Source organism: Felis catus, chromosome D3 (genome assembly GCF_018350175.1).
Source record: "Felis catus isolate Fca126 chromosome D3, F.catus_Fca126_mat1.0, whole genome shotgun sequence".
NCBI classification, from domain to species: domain Eukaryota; kingdom Metazoa; phylum Chordata; class Mammalia; order Carnivora; family Felidae; genus Felis; species Felis catus.
Window position 1 is genome coordinate 67077765 of NC_058379.1, and position 13332 is coordinate 67091096.

Consider the following 13332-nt stretch of genomic DNA (forward strand, 5'->3'; position numbering starts at 1 on the left):
TATAATATACACTCGGTAAGTGCTGGCTACTGCTAATTACTTTTTTCTTGCATGCATCCTTCCTTTCTCTTTCTGCCTGCGGGGGAGATGAGGTGGCATTGGGAGGAGTATGGGAGGCAGATATCTGGGTTTAAACCTGGCCTTAAGTCACTTGTTAGCTGGGACTCTACTGAGTGGAGAATGTACATGGTGGTTAATGGGAACTATCATCACTCTCCTGATGATGAGTTCTTCCTGTGTGTAAAATGTTGCAAAGGATGAGACAATATAGGGGAGCCAGACCTGTAAGGAAGCATATGGCATGGCGTCAGGAACTGAAAAATGCTTGTGAATTTTTATTCAAACCAACTTCATTCTAAGGAATTTATTTCAACTTATTTTTTCTTCTAGAGTGCCCAACTTGAGGAAATCATCTTGTTCATTATTAGTGCGGGTTCTTTTTATTTTATTAAAAAAATTTTTTTTTTATTTTACAGAGAGAGAGAGCACATGTGAGCAGGGGAGGGGGCGGAAGCAGAGAGAGAGAGGGGCAGAGAGAGAGAAAGAGAGAGAATCTTAAGCAGGTTCCATGGTTAGTGCAGAGCGTGACATAGGGCTCAGTCCCACGACCCCAGGATCATGACCTGAGCAGGACTCAAGTGACTGAGCCACCCAGGAGGCCCAGTGCAGGTTCTTTTCAAAGCTTCACTTTGTGTGTCCTACATACCAAAGTACATACATGTGTCTTGATTTACAGAAGCTGAGCTATTGAGGATTGTCTTCTCTTATGTTTTAATGGTGTAAATAACCATTACTCCCTTTCAGGGCCAAATCATTGACTTCCGAGGGCTGCTCACAGATGCCATCAAAGGAGCAACCAGCGAGGTTGGCTTGAACAGCCTTGACTGTAACCCAGACCCCTCAGTAAGTGGCTAAGATGTGACATTCGTCTTGCAAACTACCAACATCAGGACGAACTTGAGAAGTATAATTTTGAGTCCAGAGAAATTTTGAGATCAACTCAAAGGTCACAGCTATCTGCCACCATTTATGTCACTGAGATCCGCATCCTGTTTTGCTTTCTAAGTTATGAACAATATTGTAACGTAAAACTTTCTGTTCCCATCATCAGGAACGATTGTTGAAACCTCTGAGTGCATTTATTGGCATGAATAGTGAGATGCGAGAACTGGCAGCCGTGGTGAGCCGGGTAAGATCTGATATTCAATTCACAAATTTACGGAGGCGGATCGGGGCTCCTGGAGCATTGTGGGCTGCTTCTTTTATTAATAACAATAAATATGATCATTTATTTATAAAGTGCCCCCACTTGCAAAGGCACTCATATTGTTTAGAGGCACAATAATGCATGATAAATAAATTATAGAATCATAAAATTACAATACAAAGAGCCCACCATCTCACTACAGAGGCCAAGAAAACCAAAAGGGAAACAGACTTGGAAGGCAAGGGACAGGTGAAAGGTTTTAGAGCAGAGCCAACAGTTAAGGAGAGAAAGCCTCTTAGAGAAGGAAAGAGCATGTCTGTGTCTTGTTTAAACAGTCAAAGTCTAGAAACAGAGATATTGGGAGTCTGATGATTTCATAATTGGAAATTTCCATGAAAAACAAGATTAGCAGGAAAGAGCTTATCATCCAGACTACTGAATTTCAAGCTTACCCTTCAGAATTTAAAGGCAGTGGAGTCTCATGGTTAACGATACCGGCTCTGGAATCAGTTGACCTGGATTTGATTTCTACATCCTTCTTTTTCTAGCTGTGTGACTTTGGGCAAGTTCCTTGGGAACAGAATAGATTCTTGAGTTATAGGCTATTTATCTGATATCCAGCGATCTCATATTTAATGAAAGACTGCAACCTAGGCAGACTCGGAGAGATGTTTAATATGTTCCAAAAAATGCACAGCTATTCTGCAGTAATTAAGGGTTCCCCAGCTCTGGCTGTTCAGTTCCGCAGCTGTTACCGCACCTATGAGGTGTCAAGCATGCGGTGGGGGCTGGAAACACAAAGATGAACAAATCAGACACAGTCCTTGCCTGAAAGAGTCTCTCATCCCATGGGTAAGGTGCACTTGGAGAACCCAAAGGCGGGGTGTTTTGTGCCAAAGGGCGGGGAGAGCACTAGGGAAGAAGATACATAAGAAATAGGCACGTGAAAAAGTAGAAGGGGGAGGGTGGAGGGTTCTGGGCCAAACACACCGTGAAATCGTACTGCTTTGAGCTGAATGAGCCCCAAGGAGTGGTGGGGAACGGGGTTGCAGAGAGAGGCCAGAGTTCCTGAGCTAGGGGCATAGTGAGCACTAGCCCAGCATTGGAAGTTGTCTCGAGGACATGCGGAATCTTTGAAAGGTGTCCGTCGGGAGAATGGGCTACTCAGATGTCCTGATGCCAGTGTGGTGGATGGAGATCAAAGAAATAGAGATAAGGAGACCAGCTCTCAAGTTATTACCAGTGAGAGAGGATGAGGATTGAGCCAGGCTGTGGTAATTCGGATGCACCAGAGAGCAGAGAAAAATATCCTTTTTGTTACTGTTTCTGCAAAAGGATACCATAACTAATGATAACGGACGTGTAGAGGAGAAGTGGCCTGAAATGATTCCACCTGGCATCTTTCCTACAGTGCCACGGGAAGTAGTCGTTCAGTCCCTGCTTGAATGCTTACAGTGTTGGGGAGCTCACCACCTCATGAGGCAGTCCTGTTGAGTTCTGACTGATAAGTTTTGCGGCTATGAGGAGGAACTTCCCATTGGGAAATTAAATACTGCTATGTGGAACTCAATGTCAGCTCTAGAAGAGGGCAAGGAATACTGCTTTTATCGATGGCTGCTTTGAATTCCAGGGTAGATCAATCCCCACCGTGTGCCAAGCTTCTTCTAAGAAAGTGTGGTAGTAAGAATGTGAGTGACTGGTGGGCTAGCAGGCAGATACACTGTCTAAAGACAGGGAGGGTTCTCCCAGGATTTTGGAAGACAGATGTGCTTTCGCTGCCATCCCGTCTAGGAATGGATCACGCCTAAAATCACTTGAATGAATAGTTTCTCTAATAAAAGTTGTCACCCGTGGCAGAGGGATACGGGGAGACAGGCAACAGGGGTGGGGGCAAAACATGTCACCAGCATTGAAAACGTGTGTTTTTGAACCATGTGCGTGTATTGTTTATTTAAAAATTAAATACACATACAACTAGTTTCCAGATTGTTCTGTAGTCACTCAGAATGACTTGAAAGAGGGAGCTTTTTCTTTTTTTTTGATGTAACACACTAGTTACTCAGTTTGCCTGAAAGAGCTCCTACTGAGAAAGGCCCTGAGTGACTGTTCCGAGGGGGCTTGTGAAACTGACGTTTGGAAACTTTAAATGAATTATCAGTAAAACCGGCCTTAATTGATTGCCCCAGATGGTTGCTACAGGGCTCCACAAGGAGAGGGCAGACCACACTTTTGCCCGGTTGTTGGCTTCCTTGAATTTTGTAGGAGCAATTGCTCCTGATGGAAAGTAGGGGTGATCACTAGGGAAAAAGAGAAATTGGTTTCAGAGGAGCATGATCTCTCTTAGGCCACAAATTAAGAAAGCGTTTGAGAGAGCAAGGAGCAAGGGGAGCCAGGCACTGGCTAGGAACTATGTTTTGCAGTCAAAGCCAATGTAATTTGAAGGCATATTCTGTAGCCTCTTTGATTACAGCCGTAAATCAGCACGGTTTGCTATTAACTGAAGACAGGTATAGTCCATCGTCAGGAGATTTTTTTTCCCCTCTTAAAAGTACCATATTGTATCGCCAATATCTTCTTCAGGGAAAAATCACTGAATATGTTCATGACATCCATTTAGTGAGCTAGCCCATGATTACAATATGCATATATACGTATATCTAACATGAAAAGTTTGTATCACCTTTCCATCCTATTGTAAGTCAAGTATTCTGCTGCTCCTGTGTTTATTACAGCTGTGGAGGAAAACACTAGTTTTAACAAAATGATCAAATGTGCATTGCAGGACATTTATCTCCATAGTCCAAACATAAAGTGGGATGACATTATTGGACTCGATGCAGCCAAGCAGTTAGTCAAAGAAGCTGTCGTGTACCCTATAAGGGTAAGGATGGGAAGCCTCGTGGGGGTATTTCTGTTCATTATCCATTGGACAAACTGTATGTCATGCACCCATCAGGAAGAGGACAGGATGTTTTTCTGCCATCAAGTTAACTTTTTGCCTGTGTCACAGTATTTGGTTAAATGTTGGAGTACCAAGGCCCAGTCCGTTGTAGGCAATTTGGAATCATGTTACATATTGGTTCAAGGCAGGTGTCTGTTCAAGTGATCATTTAAGATCTAAGACTCTAATATATATGATTTGCCAGTTGCTATAGATAGGTTCAAATTAGCCTGCCTCCCTAAAAATATACGTATTATAGCAGAAATACCTCCTGTAAGAGAAGGCCTCTCACTTTGCTTCTATACATCTTACCGCCTACCCTCCCCAATACCCACATCACCTGGGGTTTTGCTTTGACCGGTTGTAAGGACTAGACAGCCCCTTCCAGGGCACCAGCAGGAAAGCCATCGTGTTGCGCTCATTGCTTATTCCTGACAAGTCTTTGTGCAGAGTGGTTCACTAAACAGGAAAGAAAATAGAAAAACAGGACTTTCCATGGTGGGTTTACAACTGTGGTACTGAGAAGGTCAGTGTACCACATAGCTCTGGCTGTAAAACAGACCACCCCAAAACTTTGCACCTTAGAAAACAACAATCACTTACTTATGTGCGCCTGTGGGGGTATGCCGTTTGGGCTGGGCCCAGCAGGGCCAGCTCATCTCTTTGCCACATGATACTGGCTGGGCTCACTCCCACATCCGGGGCATCAGCCAGGGTGGCTGGGAAAGCTGGAATAAACAGAACGACTGAGACTTCTCCACGTGCCTCTCATCCTCCGGCAGGCAGACCGAGTCTTGTTCCCATGGTGACAGAGGGTTCCCAGACAGAAGCAAGAAAGGGCAGGTCCCAATCCAACAGCATCTCCCACGTCTCTTCTTCTACTTGCTGATGTCTCATTGGCCAAAGTCACAAGGCCAAGTCCAGATTCATGTGGTGGGAGGAGCTGCAGAGATAATTTGCGGCCATTTTCTGTGATCTTCCCCAGTGAAGATAACAAATTTATTGTATTGAATAACCTACTTATTATTACCACTGAGCCCATGCAGCCCCTGATTTTTGGCTGCTTCTATTCTAATGAGACAAAAATGAATGAATTTGGAATGTCTTTCCCCTCTCTTTCTTTCTGTGTTCTGACATGGGAGTAAAAAATATGCTGGTATTCAGAACTAGTGGGAATTTATTCACCCTTTCCTCTGAATGGCTCTACAGTACAAGTCTTCTGGAAAGGATAGGACATCTCATTGAAACTCTGGATGTGTTATCTCCATAGTATCATAAGCTCTGTATGTGATGACATTGAGATTTTGACATTAGCATCAGCAAGAAACTAATAGCTAGTTATAATCATACTATTGTTTTTCCTTCTTCCTTGTTCTCTGTCAACTCTACCTATGCTCCAGATTGTCTGAATTTGAACTAATGGGAGAGAATCACTGAAGTTCATGTATGTCCTGTTTGGAGTCAGTGTCTCATAATGCATTCAGCACCAAGGTTCCCAGCTTCTAAATCAGGCTTCACCATAGCTTTATGCCTAATTCGCACACACCTTTTTCAGTTCTGGTGGTTATCTTAAAGGGCACTCCCTGTTCACAACATTCAAAAGATTGCCAAATACCCTGTATATAGACCCCTGGGGGAAATGATGTTATGTATGTAGGCAATAACTACTGTAATGGAGAAGAAAAGTACCCACGTATGCCTTTCTTTTCCTTAAAACAAAACAAAACAAAACTGCTCTTGTAAAAAGCCACAAATATTAAGCCACACATTCCTATCAAGTGTGAAAGTCAACCTGGGATAAATATGATGTAAATAGAAGCAGCCAGCCTTAAAAAAAGGCTGACTGTCTGAATTGTGTTGTGTTTCACTCTGGCTTCATTCGATTGCACTAAGGGTGTGTAGGCTGACATACGGATTCCAAACCTCTTCTTTGTTCCTTGTTTCCATAGTACCCACAGCTGTTTACAGGAATTCTCTCCCCCTGGAAAGGACTGCTGCTCTATGGCCCTCCAGGTAAAGGAATCTTTCTGTTTGGGTCTTGATATTAAGTGTGTGTGTGGATGACGACTTGTCCTGTCCTCATTCAGCACTGGGGCTAATGACCGCTAGGTAACCATCTCCTTTTTCACCGACTTCTTGTGACACTGACTTCTATCTGTTAACAGAGGGATGGAGTTCAAGTGTTGCTCACAATTCATCCCCATGTGTCTCTAGGTACAGGGAAGACTTTACTGGCCAAAGCTGTGGCCACGGAGTGCAAAACAACTTTCTTTAACATTTCTGCGTCTACCATTGTCAGCAAATGGAGAGGGGATTCAGAAAAACTTGTTCGGGTAGGAATTCCTGATTTTTTTTTTTCAGAATAAGTGCCAGCGAATACAGTGGTACAAAATGATGTTAGAGCTTATTTGTTTTTAAGCGATTTATATGTTAGAATTTATCCCGGATCTTGATTACTAAAAACCCAGAAGATGGATTGATTGACTATTATAGGTGGATATTAATCCTGTCCCCATGAGCAAAACATGATGTCCTTTCCTTTGGGAATTTGACCAATGGTCCTTTTGTGATTCATGTAGCTTAGGAATGGAATCTGGGGAAAAGGTTGTTTATGAAGTGGAATATTTTTTTCTTCATTCAAGAAGCATTTATTATTAAGCATGTGCGGTATATTCAGTTAACATTTGAGAGGCTGCTACTGTCTGCAAGAAATCAAGAAATTTAAGACAATTATTCTTTCAGATGGTCTGAGCAACTTTCCTCCACAGTGCCCCATAGCCTTAGAGTTTTTTCTCTCCTTAGGAGAGAAATAGAAAATATATTTTATATAAAATATAATGTAACATTTTTTACTATACTTCCCAGTTATCTTATGAGAACACCTGTTTATGATTTACTCCTCAATGTAAAGTGGGTCCTTCTCAGAAATCCTGTTAAACTATTGAATTCTGTAGAATGACTGGCAAGTAATCAATACTAAGTAAATGTAAATACTATAAATTTTCTAAAAAGAAATTTACTCTAAAATATTTTGCTTAGGTTACATTACCTTAGATGACTTATTTTCAAAATATTATGGCTTACTTGGAAGTCATAATAGAATATTTTTATAGGATTGATTTACCTAAAATGACCTATTATTTATTACTTTGACACTTTTCTCAAGTTACTTCAAATGTGTAAGTTTTTATAAATTCTTCCTTTGAATGTTTATTTATTTATTTTGTGAGCAAGAAAGCATGAGCAGGGGAGGGGGCAGAGAGAGAGAGGGAGAGAAAGAAACCCAAGCAGGCTCCATTCGGTAAGCACAGGGCCTGATGCAGCTTTGATCTCATAAACCCTGAGATCATGACCTGAACCAAAATCCAGAGTCAGAGGCTCAACCGACTGAGGCACCCAGGGGCCCCTATGAATTCTTATCACCCCATCAAGATTGTAATTTGTGGAAATCCATGTTGACATCTGTTTCTTTGTTCTTTGAGTCTAACTTAGTGCCAGGTCCAAAGATAGGGTTTGAACTTACCTGTTCCTAAATGTTGGGGTTCCATGTGATTCTAGTTAGCTTGATTTCAATGAGCTGAAATCCAACTAACTATAAAACCATCAGCCTGAAGATTTTTTTTTTTTTTGGTCAACTTATTTTGCCATCTCTGTTATTTCTAGACCTCTTTCTCTGGTCTGAATTTTCTCCTAAATAGTATTCTCATACATAATAGTTATTTTTTTTCAATGTTTATTTATTTTTGAGAGACAGAGACAGAGCTTGAGCAGGAGACAGAGAGGGAGACACAGAATCCAAAGCAGCCTCCGGCTCTGAGCTGTCAGCACAGAGCAGGACGTGGGACTCGAACTCATGAACCATGAGATCATGACCTGAGCCGAAGTCAGATGCTAACCCAGGCGCCCCCGAAGATTTTTTTTTTAACATTCCATTTCTATTTGCTGCGGAACACTAGAACTCTTAGGAGATGCCCCCAGACTCAGTTTAGATTCATCTCCTGTCATGAAAAAGTGGTGTTTACAGCTATGTGCACAAAACACTGCAAGATGCTCAAAGAAAGATTACATTATATTCTCTGGACAGGACTTCCTTAGACAGAAGAACAAATTCAAATATTTTATGAATATCCTTAACAAAGATTGAAACTACTAAAAGAATTGTCTTGTTTAATGTGGGATAGCCAGAAAAGTCACTTAACAAGAACTCTCTATTCTGTGTGAGCATTTTATTTAACTAAAGTTTTCTTCTGCTTCAGAATTATTTTGTTAAAATTCTAGGGGTGAGGAAATGATTCCTTCCTCAATTTCTCCCCCTCCTTTCCCATATATTTTAAAAATAATTCGTATTTTTGAAAAAAAAAAAAAAGATACAAAAGGGCATATAGACCCCTGAACCTTCTCCCCAGGGGCAACTGCTACAGTTGCTAGTTCAGCCTTCCAGAACATTTATCATATTTATATAAATACCAACAACTGCATCTATATCTTCCCTCTTTACTAAATGTCAGTAGGAACGTACTACACATATCCTTCTATAACTTTTGTTTGTGTTCACACTTACCAATATAACTTGAATATTGTTCCGCACTATTATAGACACAACATGTTCTTTTATGAGTCTGTATCAGATTTCATTGCATGGAATGTTCATTGCAAAATGTATTTAACCAGTCTCTTCTTAATGGCTATCTCTAATGTAAACAACAGTTAGGTTGTTTCTAGCCTCCTGCTATCATGAACAAAGCTACAGCAGACAATCTTACCATATCCATGTCCTTGCGTATACAGTAGTGTAAGAGGATTTCTCTTAAGTAGAATTGCTAGGTCAGAGAGAATGAAAGATCACTGATTGCCAAATTGCCTGACAACAGGGTTGCACCAGCTTCTACACCCATAAATGGTGTGCGTGTTTGCTTCCCCCACCCTGGCCAACACTGTGTAGCACCCAAATTTAGAAATCTTTGGGACACCTGGGTGGCCCAGTCAGTTAAGCGTCCAACTTCGGCTCGGGTCACCATCTCGTGTTTCGTGAGCTTGAGCCCCGAGTCGGACTCTGTGCTGACGGCAAGGAGCCTACTTTGGACCCTCTGTTCCCCTCTCTCTCTGCCCCTCCCCTGCTTGTGCTCTCTCTCAAAAATAAATCAGCATTTAAAAAATCTTTAAAAAAAAAAATCTTTGCCAATCTGATAGTGAAATTAATATTTCAGTGCTCAAATATGCATTTAACTCTGAATGAACTTGAGCATCTTTTTATAGGTTTAGAAGATATGTGTATTTCCTTTTTTTTCCTGTGAAATGCACTTTTGGTTTTGGATATTTAAAAAAAGTAATTCAAAGGGAAAACAGATAACCTCTCCTAACTTTGGGGGATCTCATCCTCTATCGTCTCAGAAATTCTTTTCTGAGCTCTTGGAAGGATCCTCGCCTGGAAAATCTTGGTCATGCTGTCAAAATCTTTACTATGAAGCTTTCAGATAAAGAGAACCCTTCAGGACCTTCCTCTACATCAGAGAAGCTTTCCTACCATTTGTTTCTCTTCCTATTCCAATTAAAGAGTTATTTATAGGGAACCCTTGGGTTATGTTCCTCCCTCCCCTCCTAATGTTCATGCCTCCTAGGAATTGATGCTATTGAATAGTTGAGTGGTCTCTTTAGCAAATGCACACACCTGTTGGTGCTTACATCTTTCAACACCCTCCCCCACCCCCACCCCTAGTTGTACGATTTAACTTCCTCCAAGTACTTTTGAAAATTTTGGACTAACGCTTCCAGTGCACTTACCTGGAGTTCTATATATTCTTTGGCAGCGGGAAGAGCAGTGGTACGGTCAATATGGAGACACAGGGTCCGGATGCGGTTCTCCTTCCAACTGGGCGTTTGGTCTCATAGGGCCCCTTGGTCTCTCTGCACCTTGGGGAGCACCTTAAAAACATGTATGGTTCTATGAAAGAGTTCTGATATTCCACTTTTCATTGGGTAGATTGCTGCTATTGTAATCACCCTTAATATCAGCTGTACTGGGGCTTTTCTTTTTGTGACAAGGAAAACAAGTTGCTTGCTTCTAATGATCGCGTCGCTATCGTGTCTAAAAGGCATTCGTGATGAGTGTCCCGGCGTTGACACTGTTCTCTCAGTTCATTAGGCTGAGCCAACTGTCTTGGCCGAATGAAACAGGATTCTGTGAAAGGAAAATACTTGCTCATGAGCGTGGGTGCACCACACGTACAAGCAGTGGTGAAGGTGAGGGACTTCCCACTCGGTGACGGGGAGACCAGCAAGGGGTAACCTGCCACTACCCAGGAAAACACAATCTGGCCTTTTCTGGGCTCTTCTCCTTTCATTTGTTCTGTGATACTTTGCTAGCGCTAAGTGACATGGAGAATAAATCCCCTTTGCCTATTAAAGAACCTCTATTCTTTTCTAAGTCTCTACTGCTTTCTCCGATCAACCAGTGAAGAATTGTATACGATGCTCAAGAGATCCGTTTCAAGGTTAAAAAAAAAAGCTTTAGTTTTTTATACTCTTTTCATCACCACCACATCTCCCTTTAGAGCTCTTTATTTTGTTTTTATATGTCTGTTCTTTTGCTGGCTGTTTTTCTGTTCTTGTTCAGTCTATAATATTTTATTCTGGAATGGAACATTTTATTCAATTGGGAATTGCCTTAAATTCCCTCAAAGTACCTGAACCTACCAAACAACAGTGTTTGGAGTGGTATAAGGACCCCGTGGAGTAATTTGGGGAGCAGAAAGGTGCAAAATTCTTCTTGTTACCCATAACTGGAACTGTATCCTTCCCCTACAATTCTTCCTTCTGAGAATGACCCTCTCTCATTGTCCTGAAAGGTTAAGGGAAAACCATTAAATGACTTTACATATTCCAAGGCTTTTTTGTCCATACGGAACATGTTATTGGCAGGGAGTCTCGGGGGCTAACTAACCAACTAGAGCTCAGGTATTGAGTTTTAGCTTAAGCTCTCCCATTTATGATTAGTAACCTTGAACTAACCACTAACTCTCTCTGGCTCTAATTTTGTCAAGTGATAAATGGAAATAATTGGACCGTCCAACCCCATGGGGTTGTGCTAAGGAGTAATGATTATAAAGTTATTATGAAAGAACAGAGTGCAGCATAAATACTTAACATTACAGCCATTCTAAGCTCTTAATCTCTGGGAGCATCTGAGAACTTTAACTTAACTATATGAATTTGAACATGTGGTTGCTTCTCTCCCACCCAGGTGTTATTTGAACTCGCCCGCTATCACGCCCCCTCCACCATCTTCCTGGACGAGTTGGAGTCAGTGATGAGTCAGAGAGGCACGGCTCCTGGGTAACAGACAGGGTTTTTTTTTTCGGTCATCACTTCTCCCCTCTTGTAAGTGTGTTTGATGGTCGGAAGCCCATCGACATTTACCAGCAGAATGAGCCTATTAATAAGCCCACAAATTTTCTGCAGACACATGGAAAGGTCTTTAAATTAGATCCTGTTAACTGAATAGCTGATTTAAGTAGTTTTTATAACCGGAGGAAATGTCATCCTCCCTTCCCCCTTTCCCCACAGAGTGGTTTTCAGGCCTGAAGATCACCCAGCCCCACGATCCCAGGCTGCCATAACGGTCTCGCTGGCTCAAAATAGCTGCTCGTGACCACCTCCTCTGGAGCCAGAGGGGCTGCCTGTGGGGAATGGGGCTGCAAAGGGCAAGTCCCAAGAGGTAGCTCTCGACAAAGTGTGTGAGGCCAGGGAAGCCACCGCTTTTCTGTGACATCAGGTGGTGGGTCAGCCTGACTGATTTTAAATATGTCACATATGTTACCTCTAAAGATTAAGTGTCCACTAACGTCCCCAGCAGGAAAGAACACATCTCAGACTACAGTGAGCCGTGTGTGTGTGTGTGTGTGTGTGTGTGTGTGTGTGTGTGTGTTTTAAGAAACTCTTTCTGTCTTCATCAGAAGTATTCTTCTTTGAAACTTCTTACTAAACCTGGCTTGGAAAAACAGGTCTCTGGGAAATCTCAACAGAGCGGCATTTATTAATGGCCTCTCATGGACGGACCATCATCAAGGCAGAACTAATAGTGATAAAAGGCAAATACTCAACTTCTTGGAAGTACAACTAAAATTTATGAAATTTTACTTATTGGAAATCATTTTCCTAACAGGGAAAAGCAACCATTAAGATGCACCCAGGATGCATGGGATTGATGGCATTGAGGTCAATGGGACAATTTCCATGGCTTCATGGGTGCTTGTCAGCCTCAGGCTAGATGCTCTGCCTCTCTATACAGGACCTGACAGGGGCAGACATGCACAGGCACCTGGATAGGCACCCACCAGACCACCTTAGTGGTCATTCTGTCTGCAAAGACCCAGCCCACCTGGCCTGCCCTACCACAGTGAACTGTGCACTCATTCTTACATTCACTTTGTCAATCTCCATTCCTGGGGTTTCCCACAGCTTTGAATGGCTAATTTGGAAGCTTTATCTCCTGCTTTGACTGTACTCCGAGTTTTACACTGAATGGCAGCTTCCTTGCCTGGAACTTGACCCCTAAAACTAGAGTCAGGGAATAAAGGCAGGTGCTCTGAGAACTTCCTGGGTCATATGAAAAGAATAAGTATCGGTAAATCCTAAATAAATACATAACTATACTGTGAGACTGTCCTTTCTCTTGGGAAAAGGTAGTTTGACAGTGAGTGGTACAGTTCTTAACAAAAACACATACCTAACTGATGCTGCCACTACACATGCCCAGAGAGGAGAAGTTGAATGTCGTGTTGTCCAAGAAAGGCATTTTTTGTCCTTTTAACTCAGTCTATACAAGTGAAGAGGAAGGAGAGCCTGCTGAATATAGTCCGGATTCAGAGCCAGTTTAGATTGTTAGGTCCTGGAGTGAGCTCCTTCATGGTGGGAGGGTCTTTGGCTGCGGTGGAGGTGGGGCTTGGAGGGTGAATCTGCACAGCAGACAGCCCCAGCAGGCTGTGCAAGGAAAACATACTCTCCGTGTCATTATCGTGTCTCTTATTAGAAGAGAATGAAACAGATTCAATGCAGTAGCTTATCTCTCTTCTTCAATAGAGTATATCCATAAATTATATGAAAAGAACTATGGTGTATAAAAGCACTTTCATGCCTGCTGTATAAACGAAAGGATTATTCTCAATTATCCGTTTTTACAAAGGGC

General features: G+C 42.1%; 1 protein-coding gene and 1 long non-coding RNA gene across 13 annotated transcripts in view; one reads left to right on the top strand and one right to left on the bottom strand.

Annotated features, from left to right (window-relative positions):
- Nucleotides 1–13332, top strand: part of KATNAL2 (katanin catalytic subunit A1 like 2) — a 68137-nt gene that overhangs the window by 37551 nt on the left and 17254 nt on the right. For 4 of the 8 annotated variants that reach the window (XM_045042217.1, XM_006938879.4, XM_045042222.1 and 1 more), the window contains 6 exons: nt 805–903; nt 1112–1189; nt 3990–4088; nt 6098–6161; nt 6363–6481; nt 11389–11480. In XM_045042217.1, the coding sequence (XP_044898152.1) occupies nt 805–903; nt 1112–1189; nt 3990–4088; nt 6098–6161; nt 6363–6481; nt 11389–11480 (551 nt within the window). The remainder of the gene's footprint in view (nt 1–804; nt 904–1111; nt 1190–3989; nt 4089–6097; nt 6162–6362; nt 6482–11388; nt 11481–13332) is intronic. The other 4 variants (XM_045042219.1, XM_023241962.2, XM_045042220.1 and 1 more) reach the window with 3 other exon arrangements.
- The window catches only part of LOC109493435, a 36503-nt gene that overhangs the window by 20882 nt on the left and 2289 nt on the right, over nt 1–13332 (bottom strand). The window contains exons 2-6 of one of the 5 annotated variants that reach the window (XR_006588343.1): nt 9930–10326; nt 4752–5091; nt 4489–4607; nt 3888–3939; nt 1660–1777 (exon numbers count right to left, since the gene is read on the bottom strand). This is a non-coding gene — a long non-coding RNA (uncharacterized LOC109493435). Of the gene's footprint in view, nt 1–1659; nt 4608–4751; nt 5092–9929; nt 10327–13332 lie in introns of all 5 variants that reach the window. The other 4 variants (XR_006588345.1, XR_006588344.1, XR_002737346.2 and 1 more) reach the window with 4 other exon arrangements.